This window comes from Saccostrea echinata, unplaced genomic scaffold, assembly GCF_033153115.1.
Source record: "Saccostrea echinata isolate AGI-Se365-2 ecotype Australia unplaced genomic scaffold, CSIRO_AGI_Sech_v1 ptg000016l, whole genome shotgun sequence".
NCBI classification, from domain to species: Eukaryota; Metazoa; Mollusca; class Bivalvia; order Ostreida; family Ostreidae; genus Saccostrea; species Saccostrea echinata.
Window position 1 is genome coordinate 10,917,705 of NW_026889765.1, and position 18,930 is coordinate 10,936,634.

The window sequence follows — 18,930 nt, forward strand, 5'->3', positions numbered from 1 at the left end:
AGTCACAGGGATAATTATTATGCATACTTTGCAAGCAAATGATTTATACTTCAAATAGAGATGCCCATGTGTCCATGCATAAACTGTGTTAACCAGTTGACATTATACTTTTTTTAGAAGAAAAAAAAAGGATCTGAGAAGTCGTCATAATTATCTGACAAGTCGACATCAATAAACAACAGGTCAACATACTTATTTGACAAGTTTACAAAAGTTCGGCAAGTTGACATCGTTATCTGAAAAGTTGATTTAATATCTATCAAGTTGATTTGTCAGAAAATTATGTCGACTTCTCAGATAATTATGATGACTTTTGGATAATTATATCAACTTGTCAGATTCTATGATATCAAGTAGATATCAGTGGCATTAGCAAGCTTTAATATCAAGATACCGAGTTTCTAGTCATGAGGATTACTATCTGACAAGTCAACAAACATATCTGACCAGTAGATATAAGGATCTGGCATGTCAAAATAAAGATCTAACAAAGTCGACATAATTATCTGACAAGATGTGGCAGAAAATAAGACACCATGCATTTTAGCTCAAAGCTTAGGACAATTTTACGGGGAAGAACAAAAGGTCCAGCTGGTGAAATGATAAAAAAGTTTTCTTTTTTTATTGATCAAGCTTATAATCCCTTTTTTTATTGATCAAGCTTATACACCCTTTTTTTATTGATCAAGCTTATAATCCATAAACCACCATTTTGAGATGATACAGAGCAATAAATCTTAATATTTGTGTTAACAAATACATGTAGACTGTAAATTAATGATACACGTATATTGTTTGCATACATTTTGAAAATAGCGTTACTAGTTTTCTGATTATAAGACTTTTGGTTGTTTTTACATAACATTCATGATCCAGGAACGAAAATCAATGTAAATGGCCTTTCCCTCATAAATGTTTGATGGTGGTTCTAAGTCATATTCTTCCATGAAAATACAACCGAGTTCAAATATTTCTTCATCGCATGGAAGCACGTGTTCTATGGTGCATTCATGTTTACAAAGCTCAAGAACTTCTTTGTCAATCGGATGAATATGATCTTGAACTTGAAAGAGCTCTGGAAAAAGATAAACATTCGATGGACGACCTCGAACACTTCCCTCTGCCGTTTTTTTAGACTGCATATAATGAGTATTCCACACACGTGCTACTTCGTCCAACTCAGTCTGAAAAGAAAATGAAGTGATTTTTATACACAGTACTTGCAAAGTTTAAATTCGATATTTTTTTTTTCTATCGTAACTCATAACAAGAAATAAATATTATTGAAATTTGAAATCTTACTATACTTAATTTTCATAAATTCTTTTATAAGATTATAAAATTTTAAATTAATTCAAAGGTCAAAAGGGAAAGAAATAATATAGTCTCTAGAGCAGACATATATGTACCTGAAGTAACGCCATAAAACAAAACTGAAGCAGATTAGTGTCCAATTTGTCACCCGTAAAAAGACCCCGATTTTGTAAATCCTTTAACTCTTCCATCCATGTCTGACAACATTCCTTTCTCAAAATACCCCACCACGATTCAATTCTTGTGTTGAATGAGCTCTTTCCAAAGATAAATTGATTATGCTCAAGTGTGTCGTTTCTAGAGAAGAGATTCTGCAATGCAGCAATGAGTACATTTTCTGTACCCAAGTCACCTCTCATAAACAAAGGGGAACCTCCATGAACATTTACTGCGTCTAAATAATATCTTCCTATGACTGTCGGGTCATTATTTGTTCGGCCAACTTTCAACCAAATAATTTTCCTTGAATAACCGTCAATACATCCGTTAATACACAATCCATACTTCTTTAATTTATCATACGAATCTACATGCCAGCAGAAATTGGGTCCTTTTGACCAATAGTCTCGCCTTTTTAATCTTCTTCTCGATCTGATATCAACACCATGTGGATCAACCACTTGAAGCAACAGTCTTATATCTTCTCTTTTCACCTTGAAGCCATTCATTTTACACTTTTGATGCATCCATCTATAGCCATGACTTTGTCCAGATGTTTCCAATTGATTGTATACAAAATTAAAAACAGACTGGGCAGAGGAGAAAATCTTCCGCCTCGTAAGATTTAAATATTTTAGGTGTCTTTTTAACTGACGTGTTGACATTACAATGCCATGGTTAAGAAACAAAACTTTCACAATGTCTTGATATCGTAAATCAAAATGGAAGTACTGATGGATTAAATGGTAGATTTCCTCCTGCAAAAATGAGTATCGTTGAGAACAATTTTTCAATGATTTTTGGTTTATGTATTTCAGGCCCGTGGGAAGCAATGTCAGTTGGGGGGGGGGGGGGGGCACAGGCATACATTTTCAGTTGGAGGCACTATCAACTACCAAAAATTCCTAGACAAGCAAAAAAAGGTCAACAGACGTTTTTATTGAGGGGGTAGAGCAGGTTATGTTTTTCTATAGTATACTATATATCAGCAAAATTATTGGGGGCGTGCCCCGTGCCCCCCCCCCCCCAGTTCCTACGGCCATGCGTTTATTTTTTAATTTACTACTTTAAATTCTCAGTAAGCCCATGACTAAAACAAAGAGGGAATATAAGGAACAATACCCTGCTCTGAGACAACATTTCTCAATTTTGAAAGTTCATGAAAAAGTTAAATGTCACCTTCATTTTTGATATATTTTTAAATTAACAGATTTAGTAGATAATGGGTCTGTTGATCTGGAGCCATAAGCATGATTTTTGAATACGAATGGGTCTAATCTTTATATTACATTAAGTTTAAATGACGTAAAAGTAAGTGTAAAATTTAATTAATATTTTTTTAAATGGTTTCTGATCCTTTCCTTTTTTATATATACAATGTATATATCTACAAAGTTGATTGGTTAAAGCACACTGATACACATCAAAGACATATGTTATTGACAATTTCATAAATTTTTAGAAATGTGAACTTATTTTTCTCAGAGCGGGTGGTTATCCTCGACTTGTACACATCCATTCTTAGTCGGGAACTCATTAACAAAATTTGTCAACGCCAATTAATAAAATACAATCATATATTATAAATTAAATATGAAATTATATTTTGTCTTCAGGAATTATTCAGTTTACTTACTTCATGTTCCACTCCTTGTCCCTGTGCCATGACTGAAAAAAAGGTTTTCCAATCCCATTTGTCGACTTAAAAATAGTCTGGAACGTACCAAAGCCATGAAGGGACAATCCGAGATAACGGATTGTCTAATTAGAGGGAACGAATTAATAATCTGAGAGAACGAATAACTAATTCGTGGGAACGACTTAGATTTCGTGGGAACGAATTGTTTAAACTGAGAGAACGAATTACAATCCGAGATAACGGATTGTGTAATTTGAGGGAACGAATTGATAATCTGAGAGAACGAATAATTAAACCGTGTGAACGAATCGTTTAAACCGAGAGAACGAATTACAATCCGAGATAACGGATTGTGTAATTTGAGGGAACGAATTGATAATCTGAGAGAAAGAATAATTAAACCGTGGGAACGAATCGTTTAAACCGAGAGAACGAATTACAATCCGAGATAACGGATTGTGTTATTTGAGGGAACGAATTGATAATCTGTGAGAACGAATTTGTAATTCGTTATAACAGATTGTCAATCCGAGAGAACGGATTATATAAATCGAGATCTCGGTTTACTTTTACACTTTTTTGAGAATCCTCATGTCCCTTCATGGCTTTCGTAAGTTAGATATCTAGCACCGTGAAGAAACAAATATAATTCACTTTCTGAGAGTCCTGATAGCTCGGCGCCTAGTGAGATGTCGTAATCCTCAATCACTGTTTCCCACCAGGCATTGCGATGCAAAGATGTTTCCGGGCAAACTGTATTAATGTGCTCGAACACGTTTTGTGAAAGATTTTGCACAGTGGCAGCACAATTCTTGCGGTGTATCTAGGAGGGTCCATAGCTTCACAATAAATTTAAACAGAAAATTTCATGAATATTATTAACCCACAGATGCTTAGGTGGTTTTACTACACAGAGGATGTTAAATTGAGCAAAGTCAGGGTCGGCAAGCATTCGGTTGAGCCTAGAGGCAGAATGAAATAGATGACGGAGGATTTCACTGATGTTTCCACTGAGACCTGTTGGGGAAGAATCCACTTTGAGATAATCAGTTAAGACATGGTATAAATTGTGTTTCAACAGAATGGAAATGATGCCCTAAATAAACCCATAAAGCCTAGTACTGACATTGAACAAGTAGGAGAACAGACAGATGATGAATAAACGTTTTGTAAGATACGTTGGGTTGAGTTCACGAACACGTTTTGTGAAAGATTTTGCACAGTGGCAGCACAATTCTTGCGGTGTATCTAGGAGGGTCCATAGCTTCACAATAAATTTAAACAGAAAATTTCATGAATATTATTAACCCACAGATGCTTAGGTGGTTTTACTACACAGAGGATGTTAAATTGAGCAAAGTCAGGGTCGGCAAGCATTCGGTTGAGCCTAGAGGCAGAATGAAATAGATGACGGAGGATTTCACTGATGTTTCCACTGAGACCTGTTGGGGAAGAATCCACTTTGAGATAATCAGTTAAGACATGGTATAAATTGTGTTTCAACAGAATGGAAATGATGCCCTAAATAAACCCATAAAGCCTAGTACTGACATTGAACAAGTAGGAGAACAGACAGATGATGAATAAACGTTTTGTAAGATACGTTGGGTTGAGTTCACAGAGACAGCCAAAGAATTGCAATTTCTTAATATCGATCTCTGCTGTAATTGGTAGGAGATCTAGAAGGCTTTTGCACATGTCTGATCTGGTATTGTGGTCCATGACATGTTTAACGATAAAACATTGGAATGCGTTGAGTGACCTAATGTCTTTTGTCCGAAGATCGCACCATAATTCGCTTCCATAAGTGACCGATGGTAAGAACTAATTTATACATTTTGGCCACTGTTATGAGGTTTAGCTGTTCGGACGTTTTAAGAGCGAAATATGCTTGTCGTCCATTCCTGCAAGCATTATATGTTCTTTCGCCAGGGTCAAAATTGAAGCTTAAGAGAATTCCAAGATGATTGTATGAGTTAGAAAATTCAATATGTGTTTCGTTAGTCTGATACAGGTTTTTCCTTCAGGACTGTTATTAGAAATAATTAACTTTCTTTTAGACATTCAGAATTGGGCTGAACGATTACCTATATGTAAAAATATGTATCCTTCGTAATGAAGGAGAAAAAATAAAAACAATGTTTAGAATTTCAGTTTTGTAATTTTGTACTTTTTTCCTAATCTTCGTAATGCAAACTCAAGTATTGGGCTTTAAATGTGCCTTATATTGTTCAAAAGACACATGAATATTTACCTTTTAAGCATTGACAATTCCTGATGTGCGCAGCATGATTGGTTATTCTACATTATCATTAAACAAACCACGACATTAAATCTTGATAAAAAAGAACCATGATCATATCCATTACATGTGCTCACATATCAAAATTCTACCCACGACTGCAACTGATATCATAAATAAACTGGGCAATGCTAATAATGCATTATTCAAGAAGTGCATTATAATGTATCTTTAAAAAGTAGTGTTTATGACAAACAAACTAAGAGTAGATATGGTTTAATATACCTTGATGACTAGTAGTTCTTGTAGTCATTCGAAAATCTGCATTCCGTTAAGTCAGTCGATGCAAGAAAAGACTAATACTTGATGAATGAGCAAGCGTTATTTGATATACGCAATTCTCTGTCTTTTTAAAGCACTGTACAACTTTTTGAAAAAAAAAAACACCATCAAACAGTTGGATTCTTATCCCTATCATTCAAGCAGGACATATTTGTTTCATTTGTTGATCTATTTTTTTAAATTATTTTTTTACTTATAAATTCAATCAAATGTGAAGAAAAATATGGAAAACAAATATTCTCTTTAGTATTAGTTTTCAATGAAGTAATACTAAAGCACTCAATAACGTTTCAATCAAATAAATTAAGCAACTAAATCTTACTTACACTTACCATTAATTGATAACATCCAGGGTATATGTTCAGTATTCATTTTTTGAATAAATCTATGAAACAGTCTTCAGATCGACTTGTTCTTTCAGTGCTTGAGATGTTTGATTATAGGCTAGGAACATCAGATGTCTTGCAATTTATTTTCTTAGCAAATAGATATTAAATTTGAAAAGGAATAACAGATGAATGACTACAAGATCAAATTTCAGTTATCATTTCAGAACACAAACAAAAAGAGGCACTTATTCTTTTTTATAACCTTCTTATTTCGTGGTTGCAAGATGCTTTACCTTCTTTTTAGCTATTGATATTGTACGCTAGATGAAAAAACGAACAATCAACAACATCTTATAATTATGTATTCGTTTTCACTCTACATCAGCCTAATCTTCTTTCCAGATCGATAGGTTACGTTTATAATTACATGCTATCCAGATCTATTTATGTTATAATGAGACAAAAAGTTAAATAAGACATGAGATTATTATCAATAGGTGACGATATCATTACAGATATCATTAGTAAGTTTACTCGTGACTAAAATGTGTTAATATGAATATTTCAAGATATTTTGAATGTGAAGTCACATTGATTATGTTTTGAATTTTAGATGAGGAATAGAAGCTACTGACAAAGATTGATTTTGCTTACTTTCCTGTTCCTTTCTGCTGTTCTTGTTTCTGAAGGTAAGCCACAGAGTATTCATTTTTTTTTAACTACGTTAAGAAATCGAAAGAGGAAAAGGATTAGATACTCAGTATGACTTACTTAGATATACATTATAAAATTAAGATATATAAATAATATTAATCCACTCGATAGGAAGTTAATTAGTGCACTGAACGATGTCTGTAGTGAAGACATTTGAAAAATATATACAATAACATGTTTTATTCATACATGTGTACACATTGATTTCCTTATCAACCTTTAGAAAAGACTTGCATTTTAAGTATCCATGAAATGCAGATTTGAAGTCAGTTTCGTAGTGGTTGTGGAAGTAATAAACCTTTGGAGAAAATATTTGTTGAGAATTGCAGAAATTTTTTTTATGCTTAATGATCTTAACAAAAAATGGTCTCAAAAGAAATGCATTGATATTTTCTTCTGAATTCTGTATTTTTTTTTGGGGGGGGGGGATCTTTAAATGTAAACATTATTTATACATATCCTAGATTTTAGCAATATGATATTTATATCAGCATGTCCGATAGGGTTCTATGGCTGGAGCTGCACCAAGAAATGTGGTTTCTGTGGTGGAAACGGCTCTTGTAACAAATACACTGGATTCTGTTTCAACGATTGTTTGCGAAAATACCACGGTTTGCAGTGTGAAAACTCCTGCTTTCCTGATTGTGGTGGATCCGGAAAGTGTAACAGGTATGTAGCATTAATAAATAGATTTGTTTCCTCATGATGAAACTGAATCATAATTGACTCGCTATCATAACCATTAATGATAAAATAATTATGGAACTCATATCCATTTTGAACTACTGCAGGATTTTATGATCAATTTTTTTTATTGTTTCTACACAGGTATACTGGGTTTTGTGAGGAATGTAAGGCAGGGTACACCGGTTTGTTTGTTTGTTTGTTTGTTTTGTTTTGTTTTGTTTTTTTGTTTTTGTTTCTGTCGAAGCAGATGTCCTTCAAATTGTAGAGGAAATGGAAGTTGTGATATAAATTCTATTTGTCGTCATGGTTGCAAACCTGGATACGCAGGAAATTCCTGTTATTGGAAAAACTAATCGAAAATCGTAAACTTAACGTAGGTCGCGGGTTTGCTGACGTCGTTAAAACTGAGTACGCAATTTATATGATTTGAGCGGCTTTCTTGTGCACATTTAATTATGACGTCACAATGAGTACGACATTTTTTAACTCTTCAATACAACAAACTGAAGTTATCACAGATAGAAAACTTTTTAACGATTTTTTTATTGTTCGAAAATCTAAAGCGTTTATTTATCATCACTTTGAGACCATAACAGTATCACAAAAAGATATGGAACAACTAAACAAGTTTCAACTGCATGATTATTATTTTTTTTTCCCTTATTTTAATTAATAGTTTGTTACACTGATAAACCGTTATTACATAAACAACCGCAATTACAGCTGTTATATAAACTTAAACTTATTTTTAAAAAGGAAATTTTAGAAATACAATGTCATGTTTATCTATATCACAATTGGAAAAACTGTTCAGGTATGAAACATAAAGCATAAAGCATAAAACGACACAGACCTTCTATAAGTAATACTGTTAGCTTCAGATTTTTTTTATCTAATTTGCTTCCCCGGTCGAGCAAATTGCCCTATAATTTGAAAAGTCGTTAAACAAAACAAAATAAAACAAAATCTGGGTAGTAAATTGTAGCCTGTTGATAAGGCAAGATAGAATTGATTTTTAGATTCTCATCTCAATTTACCTCTCTCAAAGTGTTTCGTCCGATGGCTTTTTTCTGAGTATAGTATTTTTCTTCAGTAATTTTCCCTTTAGATGCATAATAGTAGTACCTAACCATTTCTCTTCCCTAGAGGTTTATCAATTCCCAGAAAATTTTCTAAGGGTGAGTTTAATGATACATTTAGTGGAATAATGACAACCGACTCCCTTTCTGTTTTATGACTTTTTTTGGTATTTTAACACAAGTTTATTGGCAAATATTAGGTACGGATAGGTTTAACGGTCTGTTCATTCAACTGAAACCTACAGTCTAAAGGAGAAGCACATGGCCTTTTAAACCTACACTTATAGTGGTACATAAGTAGATGGTATATTTCATATATTCTACGACTTTAGTGTGCTCCATGGTAAAGTTAGAGAAGCGAACGCTCTACCACTAGGCTACAGTGACTTGTACGAACTATTTGAAAGAAGATGAAAAATTCCAACAATGTGTTGTCAATATGATGACTTCTTATCGTCTCTAAAAAGCTAAGCGTGTCTTCTATTCTCGAAAAGCACCAGAGCAGCAAAAAACATTTTCAAAATCATCCCCCCAAACAACAGACTTTGGAGAGGATTGAAAGATATAATACAATTTACCTTTACTTTTTGATGTACATGTACTCATTAACAGCCATTGTTTTATATCATCTCCCATCTGCATTGAAGATTTTGTGATGTAAAAGTAGTAAGATCTAGAAAGAATTTTTCAATTCCTTTCCTTAAGCTAGTTTCACCAAACCCTCGGCATAAGAAGTCAAAGTCACGGGTCTTTCGGATGAGACCTTAAAAACGAGGTCCCATGTCACGGCAGGCGTTGGCACGATAAAGAACGCTCATTGCTCACTGGTCCTGAGTGCCGAGTATAGTTCTAAATTTGAAGCCCTTCACCTGCACACGGTGACGTCTCTATATTAGTAAAAAAAAGATCTCGAATGGGACGTTTCTAAGTACACATGCATAAGTATGTTATTTGTAGTAATTTACAGTCAACATATTTTATATTTACATTATCTATTTCCTCTCATCCTTAATTGTATGCAGTGGACCAGATGTTTACTTTTGTCAGTGCAGCTGGAGGGACATCAGGTAGATTCTAAAGTGTAATCACAATACTTCAAATAAAGCGCACTTTTTTCTATTTTGTTTACGTTGTTCTTAAAGATATTCCTCCCCAAACAAACCCAATTGGCATATTTTACAAATGATGGATAATGTGTATTAGAAAGTTTAAAGACTGAGTATGCATAATGCTATTTGATTTAATTTTTCGTCGAATAAGTTTATTTCCTTTACGCTACTTAATCTTTTAGACACAATGATCTTTTCCTTTCGTAATATTATCATGGTGTTTGAGAAATACATGCTTCTTTACGCACTGCAGACCCAAGTCTGGACTGAATTGATCAGTGGGATAGTGTAAGAACAGGAAGGGAGTCCAAAAGAACAGAATTTGTTTACAACATTGATGAAAAGATACCAGAAAAATGTTGCCACGCTGCCATAGGGTACATGTACATATGGAACAACATAAAATTATTTCAATTAGTGTAAATATATTCATCCTCTACTAATTCGCATTCCCTAGCTGCATGCTTTTGTTGAATATTGCAGTACTCCGTTCAACCCACTTTCATTCATAAGAATATGAAAATCAAGCGTGACGACCAATAAACATTTGAAAAATTGAATCAAAATAAAATTTGTTAAATTAAAATTTCTGTTATAGACGTTTTTCGAGAAATTGCACAAACTTTCATAACATGCTGACGTGCCTAATTTAATTTGAATGCATACTTGAGTGATTTAAAACACAGTAAAATACTAGTACGATACTGTATAACTTTTCGAATGTAGTATAAATTAGTCCTGGTATATATGTTTTAGAAAGAGATTTTAAGTTAATAGATGGCTACCCAGGTTTCTACCAGGGCTGGTACAAGCCAGATCAAGTGATTAATGACAATCATGAAGATGCATCGGCAAACACAACGTTTCCTTTTCAACACACGATGATGCTTTTTTAATCTGAAAGGTTTGGCATAGAAGAAGACAGAAATAAATAATTTAAGTTATTCTATTGAAATCTAAGCTTTACTGGAAACTGTTTTGCACACTGAGTGTTATTTGGCAGTGGGTTTCTATGCATTCACCATAGCAACAAAAATTTAAATAAGTCTAATTAATCTAATTTTTTTCTGTTATTAATTGTAGGTGTCGTAAGAAAAGTAATGAAAAGCATTACATTTTAGATGGTCCAAATGAACACATCGATCTATCCAGAAAGCTCTCGGATGTTGTATTGAAACTGAAGTCGAGGCATGACTATTATCAAAAGTAAATTGTACCTGCTCTTTACCTATCGAATACTAAATCTGCAGCTCCACAAAATTATGGTGGGTTATGAACACCAGGATGGTGTTGATTTTAATATATATATATATATATATATATATATATATATATATATATATATATATATATATATATATATATATATATATATATATATATATATATATATATATATATATATATATATTTGCTTATCACAATACTTCTGTACAAACGTTTGTAATAAATTGAAAATTTCCAAAAACAATCTTGTTGAAAAGAGTAAAAAAAAATGTGTTGCCTATAATACTTTAAATGATATATTTTGTATGCATAAACAAAAGGAATCTATGACTATTTTGAATTCAGATAAGAAACAAAATGTCCCATTGACAATTAATGAAGGATTGAAGCATTATGCTTCCTTTATCAGCTTGATATTGAGACCCCTAGGCATATTTATTTCATACTAAAAATTTCAGTGACCAAAACTAAATTTATCAATTGAATTTAATTCTCAACATTGAATGAAATTTTGATAAACTTTCTCATTCTAGGTATTCCAGGGACTACAACTTCCCGGGCCTATACCTTCGTTGACGATTGTTAATGTTCCTTGTATCTCTAATGCCTTTTAGGAAGTCAGTATATTGCCGATCGGGAGACTTTACTAAACGAGGGATGTGAATGCAAATAACCTTTAAAATTTTAACTGAAGAAGATATGTTCAGTTGAAAAACAGGTATTATTCAGTTTAAAATAATAAAAACAAGAATTTTCATGTAAAAGCAAAGAAAAAAATGACTGAGAAGTTATAGATGATTGACCTTGAGGCTCGTCTCAATACGCGACTTCCGAGATACGTTTCCGACCCGATTTTTACATCACGCAAAAGTGAAATGTAGGGCATGTTTACTTCCGTTTTCATCGTAAACGATGGCGTCATTAGATACAGACTGCGATTACGACTATAATTTCAATTCTTGGCAAGTGCCTATGCTGAAAGACCTTTTATCCTTTAAAGGAATAGCTTTTTCAATATATTAAAATCATCATTTGATAAGACTTTGTGAACTGGGAGTTGAAATTCAGAAGTGGCAGATGATTAGGCCTACAGGGTGGTGATGTCAAACTGTTGGAGATAAAGTTTTCCGAAATATAACAAGTGTTGATAGGTGGTCTGAAGATCTCATAAAACTGCCGAACATTGAGATTTCCGATGTTTTCATAAAACTTTTGAACGATGGCTGGAGTACGTTATTCTCGGTTGAAAACATAGACAGAGACAAGACAATGGATACAGACTAAAACAACCACGTTGATAAAGTGAAAGTGTCCCCCCTGTCTGATGATTTTCAGTACATCAAGTGTGACACAGTTCCTGAGACTAGCCAGATGCAGATCCGTACAAGACCTGGATATTTGTTGAGGGCAATGAACAGATTCACTCAGGTGGATGTAGTGTAAATATTCTGGTTTTCACATTATGACTACAGATTCTCCAGTAGAATTTAAAGCAATAATTATCAAAAATGTTATTTCATAAAGATATACTAATGCTTTTTGTTCATAAAAAAACATACACAGAGGGAGCCCTGTCTCAGCCTACAAGCATTTATGATTATGTAAATTGCTCAATACACTATATATTCATGTCATGGAATTTCATATTCAATACTTCATCACTTTGAACAAAAGTTCTCTTGATTTTAGAGATGATGGGTCGTGTAAGCACTGTACAGCTTCGATATTTGCTGTGGCTTCATTCTGTGAGAGGCACAAAGACTGTCACACTCAAGTCGGAACAGATATTCCATGTGTTTGGGACAATTTTTTAAGCCTCGTGTCATCTCATCTTGTATTGGCCAATTACATAAAACTACAGGACTATACAGGAGAAGAACCTGAAGTTAGCGCTCACCATTCAATAAACAACCCATGCAAGTCCTTGAACAACAACTCTATTAAAGAAATTGAAGAAAAAAAATTGTTTCAACTCCTGTGTTTTTACACAAAATGTGGATTTTTCTGTGAGCAAATACATTATGATCCTTTGAAATTTGAGGAAATAGTACAAAAATGTGAATATCTCTTCGACAAACATTTGAAAGTTGCAATTATGTCTCTCTAAGTATAGCAGAGCAACAAATTTGTAAATGAGATAAGCATGTAATGCATAATAATTTATGGCATTCTTGATTATAACAGTGAGGAAAAACTTAAAACACTTTTGGTCTAAGGTACAGGATTCATTAATATTCATAATTTATTGATGGCAGAATACCTGAACTGATAAATATAAATTAGGAACAAACAATAAAATATTTCAATCATCATGATCATATGATTAAATTCTTTCATAAATAAATACAATATTTACATTACAGTTTGTATCAGACCTGGGGTAATGGTAATGCATTGTAATCATTACATTTTTTCAAAGTAATTGGATGTAATGTGTAATGGACTCATCTTTCAATTACAATTGTAATGTTTATGCATTAATTTAAAAAAAAAATGTCAGTAATGACCATTGCCTTTCAATTACATTTTGGTTTTAAATCTCTCTTCATTATTGAATCTGAAACAAATAAAGGTCACTGAGAGGTTATTTTTTTTTATTTATAATGTTAAAGTCTTAAAATTAAAATCCTATATCTTACTTTAAAAAAAAAAAAAATGTTTATTCAGTGGTGATTGACAGACATACTACATATAAATAATTGTTTTAATGGAAAACTTCTTGACAAGACAGTTATAAAATCAATTGAAGAAAGCCAGAATTGTTTTGAAAAAAAAGAAGAAATCATTGGGTTTCAAAGAAGCCACAAAACAAGTGACATTAATACATTTATTTAAAAAAAAAACGGAGGAACTAACATCAGAGACTGAACAAAACTGCAACATTAAAAGTGTTCCGATCCACTTTCTTTGTCAACTGTAGATCATGGTAGATTGGTAAACTACATGGACATGATAAATGAATACAAAATCCAAATACCACTCTGACTTACAGACATGAGGGAAAGCATATCAACCAAGCACAAAGTGTGAAAAGTATAGATATAAATTGTGTGGTCATAAAATTTGTGTTTTTCTCTTATAAAATGTAATGTGTAATGTAATTCATTACTTAAACAAAGTAATTGTAATTTAATTAATTACTTTTCTAAATGAGGGTAATGGTAATTGTAATGGTAAAAATTTCGAAGTAATTGTAATTTAATGCATTACATTTAAAGTAATTGACCCCAGGTCTGGTATGTTTTAGATGCCTTTATGGAATGAACATTCAGATACATAAAAAAGATCTTATTCTTTTGATTTAATTTACATGTAAGCACTTGTTTCAGATGTCATATTATGTGCATAGCTACTATTCATGATCATAGAGCATTCATGAACACATCTTTGGATAGTACAATTACATGCATCATATATAGATCATTATTCGTTTGTCAAGTGGTGATACAAGAGGGAGTGATTCCAACAAGGCACTTTAATGTGTTATGGCTCTTATAGTTATTGTATGTTTGATGCTGTGCTCTAGGGGTACGTGGCCGCTGAACAAACATCTCTGTTCAGTCGACTACTCTGAACTCTTGTCCAAGGAAAAGCATTCTTGAATGAGTGTGGTATGAATTTCCTTATACTTGTGCACTTGAAGGCCATTTAATTTGAGGTCCAAATACCTATATAAAATACAGTTACTTAGTAATACTTTTCAAAGTCAAAATACTAATATTCTGTGTGAATTATATTATTTGTGAATCTAAATAAATAAATATATATATATAATATATTTACCAATTACCAGTAATTAATTTATTTAAGGAAATAAACCATTTGTAATATAATAAAAAATTAAGATATATTCATAAAATATTAACAATATTTAGATTTTTATTTGAAACTTAGACAAATTAGTGAACTTGCAGTTTGAATCTAATATTTCTTAGTAACACACCCTATATATGAGATTAATCCATGTGCTAAATATTTGGTATACCTGACTCTCGGCTACCCCAAACAAGTTAGCAAGTAAAGAGGTGTTGACACCAAGTCAAATTCTAAGGAGTGTGATCAAGAATTCTTCGAATCTAGTCAGCTTCCTGGATGGCCCTGTTTTTTTTTTACATTGACCCTTTTCACACTTCTTCTCTGTTGATGTAGAGGTATACATGTATATTCATAGCGGTTGTACTCGCATATGCATGCTGAGGTTTTTCAATGGAGGTGGTTTCTATTTTGGAATCTTGAAATTGTAGCGACTAAATAGGGTAGGGATAGGATTGTTTTCAGTGGGACAGCCATCTACAAAATGTAGGGAACAAACGGAGTGGTATCGTCTAGGGGAAAACTCCTCATCTCGAAAGACCTGCTGAGGCCGCTGCCTTCGTAATTTGAGTTTCCTCTTAAAATTGGACGCCTTGCATCCAAGGATAAGTGGCTCAACTGGCCTCCCGTCTGCTGCACACCCTGACAAAGAACACCAGTAGTGGCTGGGAGTATCTGTGTTCTTCCTTTTTTTCAGACGTCGAATAATTTCGTCTGCTCAATATTTCGTTGCGATGTAAACATTCGCCATTACAATGCCCTACATTTCCTTATTATCACGTGACTGCTGTGTGTAAAAGTCAGCCGTAAACCACGATTCCGGCGTATCTCGAAAGTTCCGTATACAGAGACACTTGTAAACAAAACTATCATTTCTGTAATGAATTTGAAAATTTCAATCAGAAATCTACTCTAAAAACTTGAGCCATGTGTTTCCTTGTTTTTTCAGTTTATGTTGTTCATAATGAATAGTTCTAAGATGATTTCCTAAATCTGATCTTACAATTACGTGTACAGAGTTTCAAATTTTATAATACAATAAAATAATGCGAATATGAAGTCAAATTATTGAACATCTATATTTATTGTAGATAATGCACAAGACTTATCATGCATGAAAATATGCAAAGAGATAAATTTCTGTGGAATGAAGATTAATATAAGGCAATTATATATATTACATTTTCCTCGACATTACATAAGCCAATTTTTTTTTACTCTCTAAAATATTTCTGTTTATTCAAAGTAATTATTTAGTGTAAATTCATAATTCATAGTAATAATTCTATAAATATCAATCATTCGCAAATTAAACCTGACGAATCTTTCTATGCATACATGTAGATCTCTCTCTCTCTGCAGTTTGAGTTTATTTGAATAACAAGCAAGTAAATAAATAATAAGAAACGTGTTATATGAGGCTCTAAATAACCAAGAAATATGAATATAAATGATTATGACACTCAAAATACTCATACATACTATACATGGATATTTTACGAATTGTACATACTACGACTGCTTTTATAAATAATTAACTATTAGCTGATAGGTCAATTTATGAATTTGTGGTCGGATGGATTTCCCATGTTTAACATAATATAATGTACCTTTTGTTTACTTTAACGATTGAAAGCTGATATTCGGTCTAAGTATTTTAATGAATACTAGTGATTCCCATAAAACTTTGATGTGTTGGAAATCCCAATTAATATCCAAAAAATCTATGGTGAGATAAAATTTACGTCTGTCAAGTCCAAATATATTTTCTATCAGTTAAAAGTGTAATCTTTCATAAATAATTCTTAAACATTTTATGAAAGATAAACTGAAATAAACTTGTCAGACTATGAAAAATTAGTTGAATATCATACGTGGTATATGTTTACGTTTTTATGAAGAAAACAAAGTTAAAATTTAAAATTAACATATATGAAAAACAACAGCAAAAAAGCAGAAATCCCCCTTCTCCCCTAAAATGTATCATTTGAAAAGAACACCGATAGAAAGAAAGACATCTTATCACATGTTAAGACAGCTATGATGAAGAGCTTAGGAGTGTTATATTTCACAGATAATTATTTAGTAGGCATTAAATGTCTTCAATAATTAATCCTTATGACATTTCTTTCAAAACCATTATTAATTATCCGTCTTAGTTCAGTTACGACTCAAACTAAAATTTTGTAAAATTGAGAGATCCAAGGAATTATTTACGTCTATAAATTAAAATTAAAGAAGAAAGGAAATATAAATAAAATAAATGAGTAAATTATTCAAATTATTTTCACTGAATTCGTAAATAAATTAAAAGAAAAAATTAACACGTACATATCAAGCCAAATGAAAGCTGGAAAGCAGAGGATCAATGTAAAGATGAACAAATATTTATAAGATTTTTTTATGATTTAAAATTACTTTTTTTCTAAGTTGCAAAAAAAAAAAAAAAAAACAAAAAAAAAAAAAACAAAAAACAAAAAAAAAAACAAAAAAAAAACACAACAACAGAAGATGACATAGACTGCTTTGATTTACCTTCTATTTATCCGTATTCAACAACCATGAAACAGACAATAGCAATTAAGTAATTATCTTACTTGGACGAAATTCCGTTTTGAACATTTTTTTTTCTATTCACCTGGTTGTCAAAAGGAAGGGGAAAATGCAAAATTCTGGAAATAAAAGAATTTTTAATTAAATTTCGGTCGAGATAAAAAAATCAAATATGATTATGATAAAATTGAACCTATTACAAACTCACTGACAAAAAGAATGCCAAATCAATCCAAATAAATCTTTTGTATTCTATGCTTAATAGAACATATACTTGATTTAGGTCACATTGCAAATATTTAGCAAAATTAAATATGCTAGAAAGGACAACCACATATCAATTAAAAGTTTAATTTGAAGTGCAGAAAATACTTAATTAATGCGATACTAAATAATTTGGTTTAATTCTTGCACAGAGATGAAGAAAAAACATGTAAATCAGGGTTGGGGTAATTGAAATAAGTAATTGTAATTTACTGTATTTAAATTTACATTTTTTCAAAGTAATTGAAAGTATTTGTAATTGAGTTTGTTTTCAATTACAAGTAATTGAATGTATTTAAATACATTCCAAAAAAAGTCATGTATTTTTCAATTACATTTCAATTACAGTTCAAATACTTTATTTTTCAAGTTACATATTAAAAAACGTGTTTTATCATAATGCATACCAGCATTGGTTGGCATAAAGTTTGTGTTTATTCAATAACTGAATGCCTTATAATGTGTATACAGCATAAACACACTGCCCAGGGCAATAAGAAAGGTCAAATTTAATAATATTGCTGCTTCAAAATATTCATGTATTTGTTCTTCAAAATTTTTGGAAGTAATTGAGAGTAATTAATTACATTTGTTAAAATCAATGTAATTGTAATTGCAAGTAACTGACAAAATTATCAATGTATTTGAAAGTATTTAATTACATTTCAAAGTAATTGACCCCAACCCTGATGTAAATGTAGCTCGAATTGAAGCTAATTTTTTTGTTAACTTTTTAAAATAGATGTAACATAGAACGCATTACTTTTAAATTGATAATTAAACGTGGGTAACAAGGAAAAAAAAACATCCTTTAAGTGACATTGGACTTTCGAAACAAATTTCCAAAAACAGTATTGCGCCATTTCATAAAAGTGCGAATTGTGCATTCTTATTTTGTTTTCACTGGATAATAAATCAAGGTGTTTGTTATGATTTAATTAATCGTGTCAGTTTATGGATTTAAGATCACGTGCGCCAAGGAGTTCCAATCTCTTGCAGTCGTATATAAGAAACAACAGCACTCGAGATTTTTGTTTAGATTTTGAAGATACTGAATAAGGTTTGTTGCTAAATACTTTTAAATCAGTTTAATTGATTTTATTCTCTTCTTTTTTTTTTCTTCTTATTACCTTTTATTTATTTAATTATTAAATGTACGTATGTTTTATTGATCTACCGTTAATTATATATCAATTGCAAGGATGAGAAGTCAGAAAACTTATTGTATATTCGTCATAATAATTAAAATATAAATATATGGTGGGCTGATGTTATACTGCTTAATTTAATTTTAAAATACATTTTCTATTAACAACATGTTTTAAGGGTGATGAGATTATACTGCATTCTTAGAGTGTCGAATGTTGTTGTACCTTTTACATTTATTTTATCAAATCATCATTTAACTCTGATTAAATTGTTATTTAAAGAATACAATAATTTTCTTAATTTATATCTT

General features: G+C 31.7%; 1 protein-coding gene and 1 long non-coding RNA gene across 2 annotated transcripts; one reads left to right on the forward strand and one right to left on the reverse strand.

The window, feature by feature from the left end:
• Positions 1-797: 797 nt before the first annotated feature.
• Positions 798-2,216, reverse strand: LOC133188431 (uncharacterized). Its single transcript, XM_061323859.1, has 2 exons — positions 1,410-2,216; positions 798-1,184 (listed from the first exon to the last, which is right to left on the reverse strand). The coding sequence occupies exons 1-2, from the start codon at positions 2,136-2,138 to the stop codon at positions 855-857; spliced, it is 1,059 nt and encodes a 352-aa protein (XP_061179843.1). The 5' UTR covers positions 2,139-2,216; the 3' UTR covers positions 798-854.
• A 9,467-nt stretch (positions 2,217-11,683) lies between these two features.
• On the forward strand, positions 11,684-13,153 carry LOC133188436 (uncharacterized). Its single transcript, XR_009721290.1, has 2 exons — positions 11,684-12,280; positions 12,531-13,153. It is a non-coding gene; the product is annotated as an uncharacterized LOC133188436 (long non-coding RNA).
• Positions 13,154-18,930: the final 5,777 nt, after the last annotated feature.

Coding starts and splice junctions, on each gene's coding strand:
- LOC133188431 (XM_061323859.1), bottom strand. CDS start 2,138: ATGTCAACACGTCAGTTAAAAAGACACCTAAAATATTTAAATCTTACG. Junction 1,185..1,409: donor GTTTTATGGCGTTACTTCAG/GTACATATATGT, acceptor TTTTCTTTTCAG/ACTGAGTTGGACGAAGTAGC.